This window comes from Uloborus diversus, chromosome 6 (genome assembly GCF_026930045.1).
Source record: "Uloborus diversus isolate 005 chromosome 6, Udiv.v.3.1, whole genome shotgun sequence".
Taxonomy (NCBI): domain Eukaryota; kingdom Metazoa; phylum Arthropoda; class Arachnida; order Araneae; family Uloboridae; genus Uloborus; species Uloborus diversus.
In genome coordinates, this window is record NC_072736.1 from 66724256 (window position 1) to 66752203 (window position 27948).

The 27948-nt window shown below is 33.6% G+C and overlaps 1 protein-coding gene across 1 annotated transcript in view; it reads left to right on the forward strand.

Annotated features, from left to right (window-relative positions):
- Positions 1–13182: 13182 nt before the first annotated feature.
- The window catches only part of LOC129223798 (heparan sulfate glucosamine 3-O-sulfotransferase 3A1-like), a 125420-nt gene continuing 110654 nt past the window's right edge, over positions 13183–27948 (forward strand). Inside the window, exon 1 of the mRNA XM_054858154.1 lies at positions 13183–13779. Coding sequence (XP_054714129.1) covers positions 13487–13779 — 293 coding nt within the window. The 5' untranslated portion in view covers positions 13183–13486. The remainder of the gene's footprint in view (positions 13780–27948) is intronic.

Genomic DNA, 27948 nt, shown 5'->3' on the forward strand with positions numbered 1-27948 from the left:
ATGTAGGACTCACATGCAGCTGTAATGAAAGAAATTCAAAATTTCTTATTCTTGTCACTTGTCACATCAGGAATAAAGTTTCGGGGGGATGTTGTCTCTTTCTTTGGTAATTGTTGTTGAAGGTTGTTTTGAGGAGAAAATTATTGACAATTAATATCCAAACTGTTTACCAACGACAACACAGCTGTTGACAACAAACTGTAAAGTAATCTTCTAAAGTCATGAAACTTTGATAGATTAACATTTTATAATTGCTCCTGCAGATGTCCGACTTATCCCAAAGAAATTCAACAATTTTTATTTTAGATCAGGAATACTGTTTTAGGCATATGTTGTTTACTTCTTTGGTATTGTTGTTTAAGGTTTTGAAGAGAAAAATTATACATTGAACCTGACATCAAAACTGTTTACCAACAACAACGCAACTGTTGACAACAAACTGAATAAAGTAATCGTCTGAAGTCCTAAAAGCCAACACTTTGTTTATTTTTTAGTGATAGATTAATATTTTATAAATAACTCCTACAGATGCATGACTTATCCGAAAGAAATTCAAAGCTTTTCATTCTTATCGGATCAGGAGTTACGTTTCGGCGAAATATTGTTTCTTTGGTAATTATTGTTGAAGGTTGTTTTGATGAAAAAAATTATTTTTACTTTCTTCTATATCTAATATATAGAAGAAAGTATTGGATTCGTGCAAATTTTCGAATTTCGAATTTTGACGGATTCGAACGTTTTGAGGTGTGCTGAGTCCATTTCGACTATTTTTGGAAAATGTCTGTCTGTGTGTGTGTGTGTGTGTGTGTGTGTCACGTCTGTGTGTGACCAGTTTTTTGTGGCCGCTTTACAGCAAAAACTACCGCATGAAATTGAACGAAATTTGGTACACATATGTGCCCCTATGTGAACTTGGGCCCATTGGTTTTTGGCGCGAATTCCTGCAAGGGGGTGGACGTTTTTTGAGTTACGCGTGCTTGCTATTCCTCAGGAAGTAACTGGCGGAATCAAACAAAATTTGGTCCATATGTTGCCCCTAACAGGAGCAGGTGCTGATTCAATTTTGGTGTCAATAGCTCAAACGGGGGTTGAGTTATAGAACGTTTTTTGTCGTCAATTGTGACTGCTGTATCTCAAGAAATAACGAACGGAATCAAACAAAAATTTTTTTTGACAAGTAGCCCTTAGTGGGTATAAGAGCTGATTTTATTTTGGTGTCAACAGCTAAAAAGGGGGTAGCGCAATCGCCCGTTCTTTTTTTCCATTGTGAGTGCCCTATCTCAAGAAGTAATGCTACGTTCTGGTTGAAATTTGGAATATATGCGAATCCATACGTAAACAGGCTTTGGTTCAATTTTGACTCCAATCGCTCCAAGAGGTGTTGATTTTTTTTTTTTTTTTTTTTTGCGAATAAAAATAATTTTATTAATGCAACAATAAGAAAGATAAATCGTAATAGATTGTCGTCTGCGTATTTCTCGTGATTTTAATTGTATGGAAATGATTGGAAATATTATCTCAACTAGTTGCGTTCCCGGCGTTGCACGGGCTACTTGAAAAATGAAAGAGATGTCCAATTGATGTTTTTGTATTACTCTGACATCCGTTTCTAAAGCGCTAAAGAGTAAATAAATACGCGTCATGCAAGGTTTGCAAAACACCAGTAGAGCATATTTTTGTCAAAAATCTCTTTAACGTTAGTCATAGTAATCAATGATACAAGTTATGAGTATTTTCAATTAGCACAAAAGATGAAAATATATGCATTACCAACTATAATAATCTGTGCTCACGTTAAAATGAATTACATCTGATAGACTATATCTGAACTATTTATGTACAATTACAATCAGCTTTTTACATAGAATGACACATACTTTTTGGTTGATTACGTGAAACTAAAGCACCAAGACTAAATTACTACCAATTAGCATTAATTTAATACCAAGTCATCAGATTCGAATTAAGCTTCAGTTAAAATCCTTAAAAACAATCTTCTTTGTTTAACTCTGTTTCACAAAGAAATCCAAACAATCTTAATTTAACATGTTCTTTTAACGATATAAACTGTATTTTAAAAATAGAAACAGGAAGGAAAAAGAGAGTTATTACAATTCGAAAACTCACCCATGTGACGGGAAAAAGTCCAACAAAATAAACATAATTAGTCGCACATCCTAAGTGTACCAAAATATGAGGCCGGTGAATGATAAACTTACACTACAATCAATAAACATAGCTAAAGAAATAACTTTCATATGCTGAAAGAAAAGAGTTAAGAACGTTGAATGTAAAAAATAAAAAAAGGACAGACGATAAATGTCCGAATAGAGCAATCAATTTTAAACTAATGTAAAATGAAATTCTGGATGGAAACGTTGTTTTAAGACTTGAACAGCAGCCAAAAAAAATCTCTTTTAAAACAATTATTAGAATTTTACTTGCTCACGCATATGCAAAATGGCAACAAGAAAGAAATAAAAATTCCTGAATAACGTTATGTTAATTAACGTTTTAATTAATATCTCCGCTAATTAAAGTAGCACAATTACAAAAATGGTCCTATTGTTTTCTTTGGAAAATTTCGGATTGATCGGTATCTCGTTTGACTCTCGATTCGCAGCGGTTCTTGAGAAAATCGATCTTCAGACAGACAGACAGACAGACGGACGCGAACAGATTTTAATATTATAGTGGACTAGCCTGCGTGCCCGGCGTTGCACGGGCTACTTAAAAAATGTAAGAGATGTCCAATTGATGTTTTTGTATTACTCTGACATCAGTTTCTAAAGCGCTAAGAAGTAAATAAATACGCGTAATGCAAGGTTTGTAAAACACCAGTAGAGCATATTTTTGTCAAAATTCTCTTTAACGTTAATCATAGTTATCAATGATACAAGTTATGAGTATTTTCAATTAGCACAAAAGATGGAAATATATGCATTATCAACTATAATCTCTGATCACTTTAAACTGAATTAAATCTGATAGACTATATCTGAAATATTTATGTACAATTACGATCATCTTTTTACATAAAATGACACACACATTTTGATTGATTATGTGAAACTAAAGCACCAAGACTAAATAAATACCAATAAGCATTAATTAAATACCAAGTCATCAGATTCCAAGGTAGCTTTAGTTAAAATCCTTAAAAACAATTTTTTTGTTCAACTCTGTTTCACTTAAAGAAATCCAAACAATCTTGATTTAACATGTTCTTTTAACGATACAAACTGTATTTCAAAAATAGAAACAGGAAAGAAAAAGAAAGTTATTGCAATTCGAAAACTCACCCATGTAACGGGAAAAAGTTCAACAAAATAAACATAAGTAGTCGCACATCCTAAATGTATCAAAATATGAGGCCGGTGAATGATAATCTTACACTACAATCAATAAACATAGCTGAAGAAACAACTTTTATATGAGGAAAAGAGTTAAGAACGTTGAATGTAAAAAATAAAAAAAGGACAGACGATAAAATAAAGGCTATATCCGAATAGAACAACCAATTTTAAACTAATTTGAAATGAAATTCTGGATGGAAACGTTGTTTTAAGATTTGGACAGCAGCCAAAAAAATCTCTTTTAAAACAATTATTAGAATTTTATTTGCTCATACGCAAAATGGCAACAGGAAAGAAATAAAAATTCCTGAATAACGTTATGTTAATTAACGTTTTAATTAATATCTCCGCTAATTAAAGTCGTACAATTACGAGATTGGTTCTATTGTTTTCTTTGGAAAATTTCGAATTGATCGGTATCTCGTTCGACTCTCGATTCGCAGCGGTTCTCGAGGAGATCGATCTTCAGACAGACAGACAGACAGACAGACGGACGCGAACAGATTTTAATATTATAGTGGATGATTTAAAATTTTTAACTGTTGCCATCTTATGTTTGTTAATAAATAAAATATTTGTAATTAATTCAAGTAAGGCTTTTAAAGTAACTTTCAATTTTCGCTCTTTGTTTTGTTTTTACAATAATTCAGACATTGGGATGGTCGTCAGGTTTTTGCATGTGTAAATTTTGTTTTTGTTAGGAATATTGCTTCCTCGTCAAGCATGGGGAGGGATCAGAAAAAGGAAAAATATAGAAGAAAGTTTCGTGATGGCCACAACATACTAGTTTGCAACTGCCATCAACACTATTTACCACCAACAACAACAATTGTTGACTGTTGACAACAAACTGTAAAGTAATCATCTAAAGTCATAAAAGCAAAGCACTGGGTTTATTTTAGTGATAGATTAATATTTTATAGTTGACTCCTGAAGATGTATTACTTATCCAAGTGATTCTTCCGTTTTTTGAAAAATATTTTGCTTAGTCAATTTAAGTGAACAGATAACAGAGCAACACAAATTCTTTTCACATTTCCTTTCTCTTCATTCAATTCACCTTTTTAACAAGAATTATAAATTAAGGCAAATCTAAAATTGCATAGAGACATTCTTACCCAATCAGAGTCAGCAGTTCGATAACTAATAGTAACACCAATCCTGCTCATGTAAATTTTCGCATTATTTTAACAATGTCTGAAGCAACAAGAAATGTACGGAAAATGATTCACACGCTCTTCGATTGGCTAACGTTATTTAATGTCTAGTTTTTTTTTTTTTTTTTTTTTGGCAGAATTAATAGTAAATCACTTAGAAGAATGCAAAGTACAGGTATTATTAGTAAAAGTCAAGATCAATATTTGATCTTGACTTTGTGGAAGCTCACTACAGTTGAAAGAATTATCATTTTATCATCCTCTAGATCAGTGGTTCTCAACGTGTTCACTATTGAGGCCCACTTGGTATTTTTCCGAATCCTAAGCAGACCACATACGACAGAAATAATATTTTCACTACAATTATATTGGGTGTTACGAAATGAATCCCAAAGTTTTTCTTTATGAATTCAATTACAACTACAATAAAAATGATAGAGATTAATTTTCACTAGCTGCTCGCGGACCACAGGAAAATTGCTCGTGGACCGCTAGCGGTTCTTGGAACAGAGGTTGAGAATCATTGCTGTAGCAAACAAATTTTTCAGTATACTCCGTTTTTTCTTATGTCTTTCTTTCTTTCTTTCTTTCTTTCTTTTTTTTTTGAAATGGTAGTATTTTCCTTTCATAATGCAGTTCTCTATCTTTTCTACTGCTTGGATTTTGATTCGTCGCTTTTCTCATGGTTCTGTTATCTCATTGGCGTTCTCACTTTACTTTCCTGACCTTAAAACACATCGCTTTATTCCCTTCAATATTTGCCTTTTCCAAGACAAGCTCATAAATCCATTTGTTCCACTCACAGTGAGTTCTTAAACGGGCTAAACTCACCTGAATTAATGATATCATTAATGGCTGCTTTTCAGTAAAGGAAATAAAACTGCCCGAACCTCCCTCCCCCTCCTCCATCTAGGTGCTTACTAAGATCTCGTGCCGCCATCTAAAAAAGTGGATGAATTGAAACATCCCCTCCGCGAGTGGGCGTGTGAGTCTGAGTTGACCCTGCGCCCCCATTTATCACTTGCACGTCGCCCCCGATAACGCCCTCCATTAGCCCCAGCACTGCCACTTGCCCCTCGGGAGGGAGCTCGGTGCCCCCCACATCCAAGTATCGGCTTTTGGAGGATAACGATATGTGGAATCATCACGCACTCAAATGCATTTCGCTGTTTTTGGATAACGGAAGAGAAATGGATTCCGAAATCGAAATCAGCTGAAACAAGAGCGAAGTAGATCAACAACTTCGAAACTGGAGAATAATCACTGTCAGGTGTCCAACTGTTTGTCTTTTTTGACAGGGCGAAAGAGATTAAAATTATGGAACCAGGGGCACCCCGACGGGAGGTCACTGTGACCTTCCAAAAATTTCTGACGATTCGGTAAATTTGAGGACATAGTTGCAATTTTTGAATGCCCAAATGTCTCATTTCATGTGTACTATGTGTGTATGTGTATACCCGTATTTTATCGTTCAGCAAAATTTGAAGTTCCATTCATCAAATTGAGAATTTCTGTCTTCCCCCTTTAAGAGTGGGCACAACTAGTTACAGTACAAAACATTTGATAAATTCTACTGTTTCAAAATCCACTTTTCACTTTAGGGGGGGGGGGGCTTAATGTATGTGGGAGCTCACGAGAATTCGTTTTCAATATTTTTTAGAAAATAGGCAGTAAGCAGTGGCGCTCATTGATATTGCGTTCAGAAATCCACCATTATATGAATTTTGAAACGGATAAATACTCTATCTTCCCCCACTATCTACACTATCTCCCCTCCCCCCTCAACCTGGTTTTCCAAAGTGGGTATCTTGGCACGCTGAGCTGAGACAAGGGGTGCCGCGAAGTGTCCACGATATCAATATGTATGTATGCAGTAGACAGAGTTGGGTGCAGGGGCGTGCACAGTTGGGTGGGGGGGGGGGATCTGTCAGTCCGGGGCCGAGCTTGAAAGGGAGCCAATAGCTAGGGGTGAAGTATTGAGTAAACAATATGGAGGAGGGCCCGGAAAAGTCATTTGTGACGGGCTCCAAAATTTCTGTGCACGCCCTGGGTAGGGTACCGTGAGAAAGTAGCCATTTTTCAAAGGGTGCCGCGAATCAGAAAGGTTTGGGAACCCCTGCTCAGAATTATGCTATGTTTTCTTTCTTTCGTTGTCTCTTCATCTTAACTTGGACCATAATTAAGAGCTTCCTCTCTCTATTAACAGCTATCACTTTACAGTCGACAGTTTTCTCTACCAGTGAAAACACAGCAACGAGAAATGCCCATCATAACTGCCTTTATTTCTGGTCTTTTCATTTTTGCTTCTCCCTCGTATTCTAAATTTCAGAATTTCGGAAACCTCTTGTATCAAACTTCCCATGTTTTTGGGATTAGTGTGATGATTATAATTTAAACTGAAAGATAAGGAAAATATGTATGGATTTGTTTTTCTCTTTCCTCTTATGCTGCCAAATTGAAGAGACAAGTTATTTAACATTTTAAACTATACTGTTGAAATAACGTGAATGGAGTTGTTTACTTCAGTCAAAAGTATTACTTTTAGTCACTGAAATTAATAGAATAAGCAATATATATATATATATATATAAAATAAAAGTGAAAAATATTGAAAAGACCACATCAAAAGCCCATAGATGCGCAACGCAGCAAAACTAAAAAGCCAAGTAAATATAAAATAAGCAAGCCAAATTCCAAATATTAAACAAATTATGTAAAAATAATGATGATAAAAATGAAAATTGCAAATAGCTATTAAATAGGTAAAGATAAAGTATGAATCCAGAGCTCATCAGCCATAGAGAATTCATTAAATATGGCCAAAAGACCAAAATTTTTTAACTATAAACTAAAAGAGAATGTTTAAGCTCCAGTACATGCAATATAGAGTAACATTGGACAAATGCACCACATGCTAAACTATAAACAATAAACAAGAGCTCAAACCTAAAACTAAAAGCAGGGGGTTTTGCCTCGACTAATTAGGAAAACAAGTTCCGATAATGGAGCCATCCACTGGACAGTACCTGCCAATAAAAAAATTATCTTACTTTGAGATCCATTTATAAAAAAAAAAAAACATTCCGATGTTCAACATGACAGAATTCTTTCCGGTTATCAACGTAAAAGTAAAAACAAAAACAAATCCATATCCAAAGAGATCAGGATTCATACTTTACCTTTTCATATTCAATAGCTATTTGCAATTTTCCTTTTGATCATCATTATTTTTATATAATTTGTTTAATATTTAGAATTTGGCTTGGATATATATATATATATATATATATATATATATATATATATATATATATATATATATATATATATATATATATATATATATATATATATATATATATATATATATATATATATATATATATATATATATATATATATATATATATATATCCCTACGCTTAATTTTAATTAATTTTTTAAAATGTGCGATTTTGAAAATAAGGCGTGGTCTTTATGATGTCAGAAATGATGTACTTTGGCGCATTTGTCTACCGCGTTTCCACGTTATGATAATCAAGAAGCGAATTAAATATTGCCCTCTACGCTTGCTATGAACCATATCGTTGCCAGCACACGTGAGTAAAGATGCGAATTAAATATTCGCTGTGAATGGCATTTTATCATTTGTTAATGTCATCGTCTGAAGCGTAAACCATGGAAGCGCACCGATGAACGTAATTTTGTAAAACCATTAAACTTAGTCAAATTATTTTAAAAAATGGTCCGATCACATGTTTTTAAGCATGCTCTTTCAAAAAAGTACTTTTAAAATTTCGGAAAACACCCCATTTCTCACATTACAGTTTGCAGCTTAACGTATCCGACTAGGTTGAAATTGCGATTTTTGACCGAAATTCACTTTTTCTCAGAATGATCTCATTAAACAGTCACATTTTTTTTCTAGTTTTAAAAACTTTTTATACTTTTAATCTATGCGAATTAGAACTCAAGTAAAGTTCTAATTATTTGAAAATGAAGTGTCTGCAGTATAGGGAGGGATGTGAACAAACTGCTCTAAAAGAACGAATCCTGGAAATGAACGGGTCAGAACGATCTCCCAAACAATGAGCGACCGTTCTTTAAAACGGTGAACAGTTTGGAACATTGTATTGATTCACTTGGTGATGAAATTGCGTTTGTTTTTCCTCCCCAATAAAATTAAGAATCATCTTCAAATTTTTAACTTTCAATCAAGATCCTGTACTTTTTCTGATAAATTAATTGCAGTTTTTAATTAACTCTTTTACGAATGTTCTGCATAAAACCTGTGCTTGAACCCGAAAAAGATTTTCTTTTCTTTTTCGGTGATCAAAATGTGGACTAATTTCACATTATTTACTTATGAATATACGTTTTGAAGAATATGGAACTCCTCTGTACTATTTCTGATTAATTGAACTTTTAAATTATTTTTTACGAATGTGCTATATTAAAACTGTGCTTTGAACCAGAAAAAAAGTTGCGTACGAATATACGTTCGAAAGAGCAGAGGGCTCCCTTAGTTTTTTTTTCTAAACTACATTTTTCAACTTTTTAAATTTCTTTTTATGAATGTTTTATATTACACCTATGCTTGAACCTGAAAAAGTTTTTTTTTTCTTTTTCTTCGATCGAAATTCGGACTGATTTCATATTTACATATGAATATGCGTTCTGAAGAACATTGGACCCAAGTACTTTTTTTGCTAAATTAATTACAATTTTTAATTAACTTTTCTGAATGTTCTACATTAAACCTGTGGTTAAGTTCGAATTTTTTTTTCTTCAAACGGAGCAACCATTTCGATTTTAATCTGCCTTGACTTCATTATGTTGCTGATAGCCTCAGAGGCCAAACTCATCTATCAATTTTAGGTTATTATCAAAGATTTCTCTTCACTTTGAGCCACCGACCACCCTTATTTCCTGCCCCGCGTGTTGGGCGTTAATCGGATGCTAAAAACGTGCAAGGGAAGAGCATTAATTGCCAAGTTCCCCCCCTCAGTCTCTTTCTGTCTTTCAGGCACGGTACTCGGAGGTTTACCAAATATTTTTGATGGATGATACGCCTCGGATGAATGATTAAATAAATGGTGGCGTAATGTTGATAATTAACTGTCAAGATTAAATGTCATGTACTGAAGTGTTATAGAGATTAAAGACGCTAATGATTATAAAAGTAGGACTTAAGTTTTGATTATTTACCACATTATTTCTGGAGTACTGGTTTATTTGATCACATAAACTCCACGAGAGAAAAACGAAAAGGTTCAGATCCTCCACTCTTGAAATAGTCTACTCCTGAACACAAATTCATCAGGAACGTCATTTCAAAGTTTTCCAGGGGAAGGCTAAGGGTATGAAATCAATGCATTTTATAGAAAGAAAACATCAAAATACAAGCAATGTATAATTGCTTTATCTTTTCAAAATTCATTAGGTGGGGGTCGATTGCCACCCTACAAGAATCAAAATAATCATAATACAAGCAAAAATGCATAATCACATTATGTTTTACTATATATATCATACATACAGTGGCTTCCAAAAGTGTTCGTACACTTTGAAATTTTTTAGAAAAACCAAACTAACGCGAAACTGAATTCGAATATGAAGTCCAATACTTTTTCACATCAGTCCTGTGTCATTTTAAATAAAACCTTGTAGTTTTTTCAAAATATTGACAGATCTTCTTTTTAAAGTGGGTCAAAAAATGAAGAGACAGAGAAACAATACGCCACAAATGTCATCGTACACTCAAATGTTTTCGAATAATCTCATGATTGAAATTATCATATGTCATTTTTTTTTAAAATTATTATTTTTGCATTGTGTTCACCATTAAAGGTCTTTTGACTTTAATTTTTTGTTTATTTATAAATTAATATTGCACTTATTACTTTAAAAGGGCTGGTATTCGAAAAAAAAAAATCTCCCCCACTAACACCATTCGAAAGTTGAATTTTTCCCCACAGTAGCGGTAAATTGTTTGAAATGTCTCTAAACTAGTTAACTTATTTCATTCTATGGTAAAGTGCTTGATAAAATGCTTAAAAGAAAAGAATATGACCGAAAACAAGGTAAGAAAAGGTCAACTGGCAAAGTTGACAAAGTGTGACCGGAGATTTACAGTTAAAAAAAATATGAAAAATACACATTTGAGTGCTGTAAAAGTTTCTGCAGAATTCAATGAAAATTTGTACATTTAATTTTCACCTAAAATTGTTCGTCATGTTCTCTGATTAGCTGGATTACATGGGACCTCTTCCTGCAGAAATTTTCTTGGCCGTGCGAAAAGCAGAAAGCTTACGCTTTTCGTCGCAAAATCAATGACAAATAAGCTCAAAACGTTTTACAATTACGTCTTACTTACAGATAAGAATGAATTTAACATTTTTGGTTCAATTGTTGTATAATTGTAAGTAGAAGGAAAAATTAGGAACTTAACCTTAAGAACTGAGTAAGACCAGTTAATCATGACGGTGAAGGTGTTCTTGTATGAGGGTGCTTATCAGCATCAGGACTTGGTAGTTTGGAATTTTATGGTGAAATAATAAATCATGCTGTTCATTTAAATATTTTAAAAACCAATTTAAAAATTCTTATCCAAAAATTTGATTATCGGAAACAACTTTTTTTTTTTTTAAATCAAGATGACGATAAGAAGCACACGGTTTTCTATGTTTGCTTCTAGTGCCCCAAAAATTGTCCTAAAGTTTAGAAAATTCCCCTTCAATCTCCAGATTTGAATTTAATGTAATATATTTAGAGATATTCGGAGGCCAGGTTACGAAAACACGGCTTTGGAACGAAAATAGAGCTAGAAACAGTAAGACTCGGTTTTTGATTTTAATTGAATTAAGTTTGAAAAATTAAGTTTTAATATTTTTAAAATAATTTTCATGTAGTTTTGTTGAAAAATGATCATAGATTTTATAATTAAATACCTGTTTCGAAATATTAATTCTAACCAATGGATAAGGTTTTATTTCATTGACAGTCGTAAATGTACGAACACTTTTGGGAGCCACTGTATAAAGACAAATTTAAAAAAAAAAACAATCTTTGCTAAAAAAAAGCGAAAAGTCTGGATCTCTGTCTGGATCTCTGTCTGTCTGCCAGGATCTTTGTGACGCACATAGCGCCTAGACCGTTCTGCCGATTTTCATGAAATTTGGCACAAAATTAGTTTGTAGCATGGGGGTGCGCACCTTGAAGCGTTTTTTCGAAAATTCGATTTTGTTCTTTTTCTATTCCAATTTTAAGAACATTTTACCGAGCAAATTATCACAACATGGACGCGCTAATTACCATAACGTGGAAGAGCAAATTAACATCCGCATATTGGCGAGAAATTCATCATCCATTATTTGTAAATATACATGCGAACCAAATGACCTTTTAATTTTCTACTACAGACAAAGCCGTGCGGGTACCGCTAGTGATAAAATAAACTTAAACACATTCTAAATATTCTTAAACACATTCATGGAGTTTACAGAATTTCGCTTTGTTAGTGGGCTTCTACCACAATATTTTCATATTACTATTTGGAAACGGGGGGGGGGGGGGGGTAAAGGTTTTATTCTCTTTCTTTGGGGGGTGCATGGCATTTGAGGGGGGTGCGCCGGGGGGCACCGTGGATTTTGAGACACACCTTTTTTGTTTGGGAAGGCTGCTTACTCTCTTTTTTTTATTTACACCCCATTTCACGAACGAGATGAGAGAAAATGCATTTAGTATTCCCGTGGCCAGCTTATTTTGGCGACACAACCATCTCTCATTCACGGCAACCCTGCAGCGGCGCGAAAATTTCATCGGCCGAGAACACATTTCCCCTGTGACTAACCTACCCTACCGGCATTATCGTTTTAACCTTCGTCCGCAGCAGAACTCGCGGGGAGGAAACGTGGGTTCGGTCTGCTTCTCACAAGACCCGATTTTTATATCCGTGAAATATGTTCCAAGTTGCGGATGAAGATTTCCATCAGGGCTATAAAGAGTGACACATCGCATGGAATTACCAGCAGAATTTATGCCCATAATTTAAGTTTCTTATTCTTGTCACAATGCGTCACGTGTTTTTTCGCGACCCGCAAAGAAAAAACGAAAAACATTCTGTATGACACCGACTGGGTTGTTGGATCTTTATTTTCGGCGTTTCAGTTCTCTGAATATGTATCGTATGGATGCATTTTGTAAGAAAGAACAATGTATATTTTGCATTTCTTTGTGGAAATTTTGACAGCACGAGTGGTCGAATGGATTTTGATTTTGACTGGCATTTCGAAATGGGGATTGAAAAAAGTAAAAGTACATCGATGATTTTTAGATTCCTTTTGTGTTGATTTCAAATCTTAAATTCCAACACGCACAGTTATAACTTCAATCGCATTTATTCTTTGGGAAAATGACAAAGATCCAACTACTTTTCGATCATTAAACTTACCTAGTCGTGGTTTATTAAATAAATTCCGTCAACTGCTGTTATTAAAAAATGCAGTCTGGAAAATTGGAAGAACTATGCATAAATTAAAGGATCCAATTTTGTTTGCTCTATTCAATTGCCGCTAAGGCAATTTTTAAAGGTTTTAGCTCTTTTATAATTTTATGGAAAATTACTTCTGCACAGGATCGAATCAAAATACTTCTTGCTGGATCAAGAATATGTTTGTAGAATATTGCTTATAAATCCATGACGACTGTAAACGATAATTTATTTATTTTTTAATTGATAAAAAAAGTTCCAATGTTTTTTTTGCAGACAATTACCTACCTATGAATGAACTCCATCCTGGAATAATGAATGGATCGAATTTTCCAAACTTACTTCATATTCACATCATTAGAGCAAAAATTGACTTCTACTAATGTTTAAAGTTATCGATAATCTCACAATGGGTTGACACGTCGTTGTATATGCTCTGCGTAGCTCCAAATTTCTGTGTAAAATATTATTTCTTGTGAAATATGTTAGTGAGGAATAGTATCCTGAAAATGATGGCTCGGATCTTGATCGTTGCTACTGGTGTGTCTCTTCTGGTGTGCGTAGCATTTTTCGACGTCCAATCGCACTATAGAAATGTTGTCGTATATGACGGCAAAGATGGCCATCCGTGGAATGTGTCATCTAGACGCAGGACGTTAATGCAAAGGGTGGAAAGAACTGATTGGAAACAGATAACAAATGATCTTAAACAGCGAGAAATAAAGGAGCTATTGGATGAGTCTGAAAGTCTTTCCCATTTCTTCGGAACTGACAGGTAAGAATTACTCTAATTTTCAAACTTTCAAAACTAAAATAGTACAAATAACTATAGGAGTGCCTACAGGGGGGTGAGGGTGGGGGAAGGATTATGGCGCACGATGCGCCATCAATTTTTTTTTTTTGGGGGGGGGGGGGGGTATTTTTTTTATCTACTTATATAAATTTATTTATTGATTTATTTTAAATTTATATTATTTACTTTATTTTTTTAAATTCTGTTCATAAAATATTTCATTTATTTATTTAGTTTGTGTGTGTGTGTATGTTATTTGCGTAGCAAAGAACTTTTCTTATAAAAAATAATTTTATAAAAAATAAATGAAAAAATATTTTTAAAAAACTTAAAAAAAGGGAAAAGAGAGAGCTAAAAATAAAAAAAAGCGATAGAGGGTTGTCTTTTTTTTTTTTTTTGTATATGTGTGTGGGGGGATACTCGCCATTGAACTTAGGGAGGGGGTAGAAGGGCACCCCTGAATAACTATTATATAAAGGTTTGGCATTTACGTTCTGAAACATCGAATGTGTCATAAGGAGAAAGAAAAACTTTAATACTGCTTTAAAGTTTAAATAACTGTTTTATTTAAAGATGTCAGTTTTAGGAGTTATTATTATTATTATTATTATTATGGTACTGCCTTTAGGGCAATTTACCTTAAATTGTACTTTTGATAAGTTTTCTTTGCAGAATATTTTGATGCTATAGTTTGATTTACAAAATTTGCTCGTCAACAAGAAAAAATAAGTTATCTATTTTAGTAATATTTCAAAACATTACAACTGTACCTTCAACAGCGTAAACAAAATACCGTATTACCCCGCATTATCCGGCATGCCGCAGAATTCGGGGGTCGCCAGATTTTCAATAACGCTCGTCTGGTCCTTTCCGGCATGCCGGAAAAATCGAAGTCAGGGGAAAAATAATAATACTATAAAAATATATGTTCAGCTTAAAAATCAATATAACTTCTATACACATATCTTATTAGTATTAATAAACAGTTTAATTTTGTATAAATGATTATTAACAATGTCATTTGTTATTTTTTACAAGAGAAATATTGTTTAATAACGAATAATTTTATAAAAGTTAATAAATTAAAACCAAGTAAGCAAACAGCTAAGCTTCTAAGCGGTAAGTTACCGCCCCTAAATTAGTGAGTGCTAAAGAATTTACAATAATAGCTATTCAACAAATAAAAATTAAACTTACCTCTCTAAAAGGAACCAGGAACCTAAAATAATTCATTCAAACTATTTATGAACAAATCGCAGTAACGATGATTGCTTCTGAATTGATAACTTTACTAGCATATAATTAAATCCATTAATAATGACCTACCATAAATAACAAGCACATATGTGCAATACACATTTTTTTTTTTTTTTGAAAGAAGGTTACTTTCGGGATTTATTAATTTTTTTCCTTAAACTGGTTTACTTTCTGAATGGAACTGAATTGGGTAATTTACTTTTGTTCTGTTGCAAAATAAACCTCAAATTACCTGGCATGCCGGAAAATTCGAATTTCCCGGCATGCTGGTCAATCTCGCTTTTTTCCGGCATGTCGGATAATGCGAGGTAATACCATAGAAAAATCAAAATGTCAAGTATTTAGCATGTTAAAAAATCAAAGTAGCTCATATGTATCTCCCCCCCCCCCATCTTCCACCTCATCCTTAGAACAGTAGTTTTTTTTGGGAATTAATCAGTGTACTGGTCTTTGCTGTCTTCATAATTTTCAGGCCTCCAAAATGAATTTCTCTCCTATAAATAACATCAAAGACAATTTCCATGCCTTAAAGGGGGGAAAAAAAGCAACATTGAGTTCAATTATGACATCTTGAATTCAAATTATTTTTTTCACAATCACGAATTGCAAGTGGACCCTACTAGTTAGATTTCTTGTTTCTACAGGTGGTTCCTATCACAATCATAATAGCGAAAAATAAAATCCTTTTAATTCTATGTGTCAAAATTAAAATTAATGCCAGGTACTGAATGCTGGATGTCGTATGTTGGATATTGTGCTTGGGATGTTGTTTTTGTCTACAGAGGATTGTGTGAAATCTAGATGATCGGGTGTAAATAAAATCAATTCCGGGCGACATGAACGAGGATGAGAAGTTATTATCGCCGCCTTAGAGGTGTAGACTAGAATTTTTCTTTGGTAGCTAGTGGCTACCAACACCAAAAACTTTGGTAGCCACTTCAAATTTTTGGTAGCCAAACATACACCCACACATATATATATACAGAAAAGCACCGTTTATACATTTCTCTTTGGTACGTTTTTTGAATTGGTCCCTGCAGAATCCAATACATTTTAATGCATACCCATTGTACGTTTTTCCCCTTATACACTTTTTTTCATACAGTCCCTTCAAAAACGTATAAACTCTGCTTCACTGTACATATATTTTATATATCTATGTATTAAAAATCTTAGCACAGTAAAAATCAGTACCAGTGAAGATTGGTAAGTATTTTCCTTCTCTCATTGAAGAAATCTGAGAATGATTTGGATTGAAATAGGATAGAGGAACACATTAAGTTTAAAATCTAATATTTGTTTGACCTATTGGTTTCACTTTTCATGGAATCCCCCTAGCCAACATATTTGCAAATTTAAATTTGTAGGACCAAATTTTAAAATTCAAAACCACATAATAAAAACAAACTAGAAAAATATTTGTAGTTTGCGAACAAATGGTTATTTTAAAAGTCTGAATTAGAATTGAACTAATAATAAAGTAGCTATCCACTACTCTAGAAATCTGCCTATCAACATACGACATTTAGTATCGTTTATAGAAATAATACATTTCAAATTCAACAGCAAAAAAAAAAAAAAAAATATGTTTAGATTTAATATTTTAGGATAAAATTAAATTGATTAAAATAAAGCCTGTAAAAATAAATATATGAACAGGATTTATTACTTTTTAGTTATTAAAATATAACTTTCAATTATCAAAACTTCTGAAGTATTTAAAAAATGCAAAAAGATTAGAAAAACTGGTGTGCAATGTCGGCACGTTTCCCGAAAATAATTGCATTTATTATTTATTTAAAAAAAACTTAAAATAAATCTGACAACTTCCGACTGCCAAAAAAATTAAAATATGTTGGTACAAGATGCAAAAGGAAATCTAAAGCACAAGATGCAATTATCCTCAAAGTGCGATTCCAAAGTTAGCATGGCTCCAAAAATAAATTCTTTTATTAAAATGGAACATGAAACAAGCTAATCTAAGGTAGCACACATCAAAATAACTTTTGCTTATAAAAAAATATGAAGACAATTGTACAAGATGCAAAAAGATTGAAAATTCAACCACGAGGTGCAGCTCCCCGCGAAGTGCGGTTACAAAGGAAGCATGGCTTCAAAAATAAATTGTTTTATAAAAATAGAACATAAAACAACTATTATAAGGTTGCATTTGTCTAAATAACTTTCGTCTGTCAAAAATATTAAGATATGCATAAGATGCGAAAGGATTTAAAACTCAACCACGTGGTTATAGTTATCCGCGAAGTACGATTATAAAGAAAGCACGATTCCAAAAATAAATCAAGTCTTTAAAATAAACATAAAAATAAGCTAATTTAAGGCAGACTGTGCCAAAATAACTTCCGATTATCAAAAATATTAAAATCTGTACAAGATCCAAAGGGATTGAAAACTCAACCACGAGGTGCAATTCCCCGCAAACTACGATTACAAAGGAAGCGTGGCTTCAAAATTAATTCTTTTATTAAAATGGAACATAGACCAAGCTAATCTAAAGTAGTATACGTCAAAATAACTTTCATTTGTCAAAAATATTAAGAAATGAACAAGATGCAAAACTATTGAAAACTCAACCACGAGGTGCAGTTCCCCGCGAAGTACGATTACAAAGGAAGCATGGATCCAAAAATAAATCCATTCATTAAAATCAAACACGAAATAAGCTAATTAAATTTAGCCTGCGCAAAATAACTTCCGATTTTAAGAAATATTTTTAATATTTACAAGGTGTAAAAGGATTGAAATCTAAATCACGAAGTGCAATTTTTCGCACGAAGTACGATTTCAAATTTAATATGGCTCCTTAAATAAAGTCATGAAAATTAAACATTAAATAAGCTAATTTAACGCTGCATCTGTCAAAATAATTTCAGATTGAAAAAATAATAATATATTAAAATATTTGCAAGATGTAAAAGGAACAAGGGAAGCAGATTTTCGCGAAGCAAGTCGTGAAAAGTTTCATGACACCGGTGTAAGTCGGCCACTTTAAAGTAATTTGGTACTTCTAAAAATTGCTTTTTAAATCAATAGCGTATTATACAGCAGAAAAATAATGTATTTGATGCCATGTTTAGTTTGTCACACTCGTTACAGTAATCTTTCCAAAAAAAAAAAAATTTTTTTTTTTCTATAATAATGAAAAATGAACTGACTTGCTGCTGGTTGTCTTCGTTTTGAAGAACTGAAATCAAGTCTGCAGATGCTGCAGTGTTGACCTTAATTGGGTTCGGGGATCATATCTTCTGGACCGCGGGACAAATGGACTGGACATCGGGGGGGGGGGGGGCAGTTTTCACCCCCCCCCTCCCCGATCAATGCTCTAAGCCCCTAACGCAGTGTAGGTGTAGCAAACGGGAAGTGGTCAACGAATCAGCGAGGAGAGGGGCAACATTTCAACTTTTCTTGAAGGTCAGTAAGTGACGTCGCGTCTAGACGTGCTGGCCTTTGAAAGGGGCACTTTTTAAAAAAGGGCACTATTTCAACGCGGTGTCCCCCCCCCTCCCCATCCAAGACCAATGATGCACCACTCAAAAAGAACTGAGCGCCCTTCAGCCCTCCCCCCCCCAAAAAAAAAAAATTAAGAGGAGAAATAACACTTAAAACACCTTGCAAAAATTCAAATAGTCTAGTCTGCACCATGACCTCCCCCCCCCCCACCTTGATCGCCGTCACCACTGACTTTAGTATTAAATGTGATTTCATCCTGAAAACGCACTTGTGTTCAGAATAGGGTTAGCTCACCCCCCCCCTCCCCACACACAAATGCCAACTAAGCTAAGCACATTTTCCACACTCCATAGGAACATTTAGCTAATGCTGAAACTTGGCTTTGGGTGTTTTTCAACACTTTTCAGGCCATAATTTTAACTACCTATAAGAGTAAAAAAAAAAAAAACAGTATTTAATAACTGATCCCCCCCCTTCCTACCAAAGAAACTGCCTAGTAATGTGCATTGTGCCATTAAGTATTTTAGTAGACATCAAAATTGTGATGAGTATAAATTCTTCTTTTTTAAATATATTACACTTCAAATAGAATAATTAACTTAAAATACTGTGTGCAGTGCTTCAAAAATGCAGTGGTAGCAAGTTGCAAAACTAAAAAGATTTTATTTGAGTTCTATTTCCTAGTCTTGGAGTTGTTCAAATTCATAACACAAATGTGTTCTCAGATGTATGCGCTCCTAAATGCAATGCATAAACAGCTTGGGCCAAGCTAAGATTTTAATCTCAGACAATTTTTGTGAAAATTTAATATTTTGCCATTTTAATTTTGTGATTTTTTTAAAAATCAGTTGTATAATATTTATGAATGAAAAAGAAACAGTGCAAGATTATTTCAGTTAGAAAAAAGCACAAATAAGTCAAAAGTATGCTTTTTATTATGTCAATAAGTGTTTTAAATAATCTGTTGTATGAATCATATACAAAGATAATTAAAATACTTAGCAAAAAGGAAAGAATTGAATGAACGTCCTGTCAATGCGATGTTTCCATTTCAAACGGGTTTTTTTTTTGAGGGGGGGGGGGGTTAAAAATCCGAGATATTAAAAAAATACCCTTGTATTTTAGCCCAGTAAGCTTTGTACTATGTTCTTCTTAGGAAACAATCAGAAAGTTAACTTTCCAGAAACAGATGTTAAAAGATTGCTACACAATCACTAGCAGTGCGCTATAATTAGCTAAGCCTAATTTCCACGTGCAGACGAAAAACGGACACAAAGGGCTGAAATGTTAGGAAATTGTCCTATTCCCTTTCTCATTGTTGATTCTCAGAAAATCAAGGATGGGAAGGAATGAAGCAAAGTTCTCTCCCTTCCCAGAAGACCCCACTCCTTCCCACAACCTTACAAAAACAAGCCCTCAGTAGAAGGGAAGAACCTGCCTTTGTTTCCTACTGATAAGCCTCTTTGAATTCTGAGAATCTCATCCCTTCTTCCCCTAGGTATTTGCTTCCCCTTTTGTTTATGGGGCCGTTTTCAAGGTGAAATTCTGGGAACAAGGATAAGACATTGGCGTTTTTGCAGACGATCGCTGGACAAATAAAATTGCCCCGATATCGCGGCAGGTCGAAACGATGGTTGAGGCATTTTTTAAAAACAAAAGGTGCAATTTCTTATTTTTGAAAAGGGTAGGGCGCATTTCGCGATCTAAAAGAAGGGCATGGCGCTGCGCCCTTCAAAAACGGCCTAGCGGGAACACTAGTGATTACCACAGCATGAAAAACTGGATCCGAAAGCACAGTGCAATCGATAACTTCAACTTGGGGGGATTTTTTTCCCCTTTGGTCACCCGGTGGCGATCGGCGCTGAAATCTTTGGTAGCCATTGAAAATTTTTGGTCGCCAATTGGCGGGTGGCGACCGCTAATCTGCACCTCTACGCCGCCTCCGCCACCGGTCAGGAAGATCACTAGCGCGCGGAAGCCGGCGAACTTCAAAAAAGAAAGGACATCAACTACACTCAGTGGCGGATACAAAGGGAATGTCTTGGGGGTCATGCCCCCTCCCCCTCCGCTCCCTAAACCGTCCACGGTTTAGGGAGCACTTTGTGTTCCTAATTGTTCAAGCAATTGCACATTGTGTTCAAGAACTTTATGCATTTAATGTAAACAATTACAGTATCTTTTCAACTTATTAATTATTTTCGAAAGTAAATATTTGAACTACTACTTCGTTTCACTGCTTATGAAATTAATTTGCAACGTTTATCCCCAATTAGGTGCCTTATTCCTGCCCGATTTGGTGCTTTTTATTGACCCCCAAGCAGTTTCAGAAATTTTTCGTACCCAAAACCGTATATTCGTTCATGAGGGAGGGGAGTCATTCTTCAGCATGACCCGCCCCCCCCCAAGTGGTTTTCTGTATCCGCCCCTGACTACACTGCAGTAAAAACAATAAGCAATCGTGATTCTTTAAAAAATAAATAAATAAATAAATAAATAGAAGGGAGAAAAAACTAACAATCGCTATGTGTAGTCGCTAATTGTGTGTATACACACAACGAATATTGTACTCAAAAAGGTCAAGAAATAATAATAAAAACCTACACACACACACACACACAAATTATATTTTTTTTTAGCATAAGTTAATATCTCAGAAACTAGTTCTTCGAATTTTGCATTTAACATTGAAAAGAATTAGAACCTTACGACATTTTTCAGATCATATGTTTGCATCATACATTAGGATTCTTAAGTTTTTTCATGAGTGGAACACTTCAAAATAATCAGTTTTTTTTTCGTGGAACCCCTATTTTTATCGTAAGTAGTGAAGCAACGTTCTTTAAATGTTTTTATTTACAGTCAACGTGAAAATTATTTCAAATAAAATTTTGTAATGTCAAGATGTAATTCCATAAATGTACAGAAAATAAAATTTTGAAAACAAAATTTTACAGGCACAAACAAAACTTTATAAAGTTTAAAATTTGAGTTTTTAAAATTCACTATTTTGATAGATTTTTTAAGTTTTCTAAAAAAGAAGGGAAAATAAAGAATGAGAGTTTCGTGACTAAGAAAGGTTAAGGACATTTAAAAAAAACTTCATGTTGCTACATGAGTTTATAAGTGAGGGATTTAGCACATTTGGAAAATTTTAAATTTTATTAATTATTTAATATTTATTTTAAACGCATTTCTCTTTCATTTTCATATAAATAAATTTTTATTCGGTTTAAAAAACAACTTCATCCGTTTATGTTATCTTCCACACACACACACACACACACACACACACACACACACGCACATATATATATTTGTTAGAGAACGAATTTGAATCTGTAAAGAAAATTGACTCCTGCACTTGGAATGACTTTTTCTCAATCGTTGTTCCTGTACGTTTTTTAAACTTAAATTCTTAAAACTAAATACCGCGTAACGGAGAATGTTATTTTTATTTACTTATTCGATCAATTTCGTTAATTTCATAAATTTTTGTTCAATTCAAAAACATTCTTTTTTTTTTTTTGAAAAGCGTGATTACAATAGTATGTAATGTACAAATATAATACACTAGATTTGGTCAAAAGTTGTTCATCAATACATTTTTTTATCGGTGCTGTGGAGCGTTTAGGGGGGGGGGGGGGTTAGTGAATATCTCACAGAACTTATTCGAAACTGAAGTTCCCAAAACGAAGATTTAGATTATTTTTAATGATGATGAAGGTGAGGGGGATGGATTCGAGACTCTTTCACAGAAATTTGTAGAGATTGAAGTCCCTAAACCCAAGTTTTAGATTATAATCTTACAGGACGTTAGGAAATTAGGTACCCTGCCCCATAGCCCTGGCTGCAGCCCCATAGCCCTACTCCTAGATTCACCATTGTTCTCAAGCATTGATGCTACTCTAAAATTATGCTATTTTTCTCCTTTGTTTTTAATTTTTAAACTACTATATTTTTTAATATAGGGATAATGTCGCGACCCCCTTGGAGTTCGCGACCCAAGTAGGAACCCCTGTCCTAGGACATTTCAAATTTTTTGGTACTTAACCATCAACAAATTAATGAGTTAACTCATTAATTTTCTCTTAAAAGATGTAAAGATAACATTTTTGAGGCGTGAAATAACTGTAAATGCGCTTCCTGCAGTACTTGAACGTAGGCAGAAAAAACATCAGTTATACAGAGATTTTCAAAACTTTTTTTTACTTTCTAGAAATTGAATATTCAACAAATCGAAGTTTGAATAACAACAAATCAATATTAATTATTTTAAAACAATCTCATAAAAAAGTTATTATACATGCTGGACTGCTAAAAAGCAATCTAAGATGCCCCTCACATCTTTTGTACTAATCAAACCAAAATAAACGTACTTTCAAGAACAAATATTTATTATCCTCCTGGGACATTTCAGATTTTTTGTTATTTAACCAAACAACAAATTAGTTTTTGACAACAGGGAAACTTTTATTCGGATACTCTTTTATTTTTACCCAGGAGTACTACAAACGGTTTTTTGGGACAAAATGTATATTCATTTCAAATAAGCTTTTTAATTAATTAATTTATTTATTTATTTTGAAAAATATTAAAATTTTTATGGGAAAAAGTACATTAACGGAATTGTTCAAAGGGTGCTACTTCTTTCTTTCTTCTTTTATTTACATATTTTTTACGTATCTAGTTCATCAGATGAAAGCACATTATGATTTTAGAAATTAGCTAAAATGTTTGAAAGTTATGTTTGACATAATTTGTAGTCTCAGCTAATTTAGACAATATTGATCAGATGAAGTCGATGTTGGAATACGGGAAAGTAGGCTCATTTAATTCTGGACGGCACTTCTGGTTTATTTCCAACATTTTGTTCCACGCTTTAACTTACAATAAAATACCTTTTATTTTGAATGTAAATTACAAAAATAATAATTATTATTCTTTTTTTGAACAGAATAACGGTCGAGTGAATGCTATGAACCTAATTTCTAAGCAGGGTTGGCAAGGTTTTTCCCACCCCCGGTAAATACCGTGGTAAAAACTGGTATTTATCGTCCTGGGAAATACTATATTTTTCCCACGTGGGAAAAACTAATTTTTAAAAACATAAATATAAATTCAAAACAATCTTTAAAAATATCAAAATTGAGTTCTAAGTAAATAATAGCTTGAAAGATTGGAAAAAAGAGGAAAATTTACAAAAATGAACAATGAAATGATTTATTAGGTAATTACCGCCCATTAGCCAGGGCTAAAGCAGAAATTCGGTATTTTACTGAATATACCTTGCCTCGCGTTCAATCTTCGAGTTGAACCGAACTAATGCTTCGGTCACTCGTTTGGTCTGCTAATTCTATATTAGCTACCAGTTTGTTTCGCACTCTTGGCTTCCTTAAGAGGTTTTCCATCTCCAGCTCAGTCACTTTCCTATGCCGGGCTGATGAGTGCTAATAAGCACGAAACTGCAGTCTTCGGTTGGAAATGACTGAGCTGGCGGTGTATTTCACGAATGAAATGATTTATTTATAAATATTTACACAATACACAGATTACAAATCATAATAGTATTATTCATATTCTTAGTTTTCTACTTCCACATTGGGTTGTAGCATCACGTAACAAAACACTAGTTTAGAGGCTTTTTGAAAATCCAGTCTATTTCTAATGTTGTTTTGGATGAATGAAGAATTAGAAAAAAATATGTTCAGGAGATTCTGACGATGTAGGACAGATATCCCTTAAGATGTTCCATTAGTTGCAGAAATTTTACTTAACATTCTACCGCCATAGTGCTTGTGAAATAGTGTTTGTAATGCCTCTACGGAGAAAAATGTCTTCAACTGATTTATCAAACATTCCATTTGAGTGGCCAAGAAGTTGGCGATAACTGTTACTGGTGATGCAAAAGAACATTTTGTGTAAATATCACACCAAACCAAAATTTAAGAAAAAATCTGTTTAACAGGTCTACTTAAAAATGTAATAAAAATTTTATTTAAATGAAACACAAATTATTTATTGCTTTTCTTGATGACCCTGGTATTTTCAAGTGTAATTATTTTTTTTATATTCCTTTCCATTGGCGTCGTCAGCTGAAATTTATTGGGGGGGGGACCATTCTGACTCTGTCATTTTCAAGTTGCATTAAGAAAAATTCGTATATATATATATATATATATATATATATATATATATATATATATATATATATATATATATATATATATATATATATATATATATATATATTCGTATATATATAATGGGTTTACATTTAATACGATACTTATAAACGGGTACATCTTGATTTACATAACTACACAATAAGAAAAATAATTTAATACTAACAAATACATTTTTTCTAGACTGCACATGGGATACGAATATCCGTGCTATTTTTTTGTGATCAATTTCGTCCAAGATGTTTTTGTGAACTTAGCATAAAGCAACATGATTCAACCGCTTTTGTGTCATAGTCGACCTTAGATACAATTTCAGCTTTCTCAGCTCACTGAAGCTTCTTTCAACTTTACACGACGAAGGGCGGTACACCAAGAGTAGCCGCACCAAATTTTCAACATTTTGAAACAGTGGACAATTGAATTAACCGTTCTCAATGAATGAAATCATCAAAAACGAAATCCAACTTTATTGAATCAGTCGCTTTATGGAATCAAAGCTGTTTAGAACAAAATGTGACTCATATAAGCCGCGACAACTGTATAATTAAATTTTTATATTACATAGTGATAAGCCCTGCAGCTCTAAGTTCTTGGCACAAGTTGGATTCGAAGGAGTTTAATTTGATGTTTTTTAATTAAAATATTAAAGTATATAATTCACCGTTATGACATTCACGAACCTACGAAAAACACAACTACAAAAATAAAATAAGACACAAATAATTAAGCTCTCATAATATCATATTTTAATAATGCTACCTTTTTAACTTTTTTCTTAATTTTATCAGGTTTTTTGTAACAAATGCACCAAAATTTTTCTCTTTTGTTGAATCATCCATACACTCAATGCATATGAAAACAAAAAACAGCAAAAACCATGCCCATGTAAATACATTAATTTCTGATTTCTCAAAGTCAGCAGGGAAAGTGCCCCTCCTGATCCTCTTTAAATGACAGGCCTGCCTTGAGAGGCACGCTTCACAGATTAAGTACTGGCCTACACAGAGAACAAACAGCATTTGGTGTATAATTGAATTCTGATCAGTGGACGATGGGAAAGAGATAGAGAAATGAACTGCTTTTTTCTGACACGTGACTATAAGTTTTAAAATGGGTTATTTCAATAAAATTTGTTCAGTAAAGCAGGATTATTAATGGATAATTTTCTGTGAAGCTTTAATAACTAAAAGGAGTATTATTTACTAAAAGGAGTATTATTTATTCCATTAAAATTTTTAAAAGTTGAAACATTAAAAAAAAAAAAAGAGAGAGAGAAAGTTGAACGCAATAGCTCCGATAGGACTCATAATGTCAAAATATTGACTGTAAAGCATACCTGATTAGCAGGCATTCAGGCATCGAAGCGGCGAAACAAACACTGCAAAATTCGAAACAGAAACCTGGAAGCGCCGAGAAACGAGATAAGAAAGAAAGGGGCCAAGGGCGTATATAAGGGAGGGGTTGAGGGGGCTCGGGCCCCCTCCAAAATCTGGGAAAGAAAATTAAAGAAAGGTAGTTATTTTGGTTTTAATTGCTCGCAAATTATTTCCAAACTTTTAGCGACAACAAAAATAAATAAATAAATAAATAAATAAAAAAAATAAAATAAAAATAAATGAATAAATATGATAGTGATAATAATAATTATAACCGTCAAATCAGAGGTTTTCGAACTGGGTGCCCCAGGAGGAAGTGATGGGTGCCACGAAGTGTCAATGGTAAGAATAATATGTATGTAAAACTAGACTAGGATGTCATGAGAAAATTCTAATTCTTTAAAGGGTGCACAGCGAATCCTTAAAGTTTGGTAACCTTGCGTTAGAAGGATCTAGGCAATGGTGTTCAGAAGAGGTCAGGAGACCCGTGCCCATTACTCAAGAAAGAACGTGTCTTAGGAAAGCAAAGTTATTTTAACAAAAGAAAAGCAAATAATGCAGGGGAAAAAATCTCAATTCTATCAAAAATAAAACTTTAAATTAAAATATTTTTAACATATACAACTTATCGCTTAAAAAATTAAGTTCCCCTCTCTTTCACCCTCATCCCGTTTTTTTTTCTTTTTCTTTCTTTATAGTCAGTCTGAAAAGAATGGTTTTCAAAATGTTCCTCTCCTTAACTCTCGTCCCCTGCAAGAAATTTTAAATAAGTTACAGTTGTTCGGATGGAGTAATATTGGAAATTCATGATCTAAAAACGCATTTCTTTAGGCGTTTTTTGGACATCAATTTCAAAACATTTCTGGAGGGGGGTCCACAAACCAGCACCCTTTCACTAAGGTTACTACCAAAAATAGTTTAAAATTGTGTCTTTAAGATTCCAGTTTTGAAAATTTTCGGAGGAAAAAACTCCCTAAAACCGCTCTTTACCTCTAAACGTCTCCAACGATAACCTGAAATTGCGTTTTACCTTTCAGGGGAAGATTCTCGAACTCTTACTTTCCAAAGATTGCCTAATGTTTGGAAAAAGTCTGAATTGCCTTTGAAATGAACCTTAAAATAAAAAAATTCAAAAGTTTAGACTATTGATCAGGTAATTGAGTCCAACACCTCCCATTTCTTTTACCCCTCCCTCCCTCCCCTGCCCCATTTTTCTTTTTCCTTTTTCCCCATACGTTCTAAAAATAAGAAAGTCAGTCTTCAAAATGCTACACTGTGTGAGCCCCCTCCACCCACTAAAACCAGCTTCTCAAACCTCGTTTTCAGGGCTTCAATGGCGAAAAATTTTTAGGGAACAATTACCTAACGCCTTGCTTTCTGAAAGCATCAAAGTCGTTTAAGATTGCTTTTATGGAGCTTCAATTTTGGAGAATGGCCCGAACCCCTAACGTTACCAAGTGCGGTCCACAGTCGCGCTTTTAAGACTTCAATTACGAAAAAGTTTCGGGCAAGTGTCCGACTGATCCCGTATGAAATCTGAAAATGAAAAAACTGCAATTTTGAAAAATTTAAGGTGGAGAGCACATAAATTCCTCTACCTAGTATCACTGAATATCTCCTTAAAACTTCGTTTTTTAGGTCTTGAATTTCAAAAATTTTTGGGGAGAGCTCCACTGCGTTTTAAGAACTTAAATTTCGAAAAATTGCGCTGAAGGGGGATGGATTTCGCAGTATTTCTTTTCTTTTTTTTAATCAATCGAGGACACCTTCAAAAAGTCTATTTCTTTTCATTTCACTAACGTCAACAAATATAGCCTATAATGGCGTTTTTAAGATTTCAATTTCTAACAATTTCCTCAGAAAGC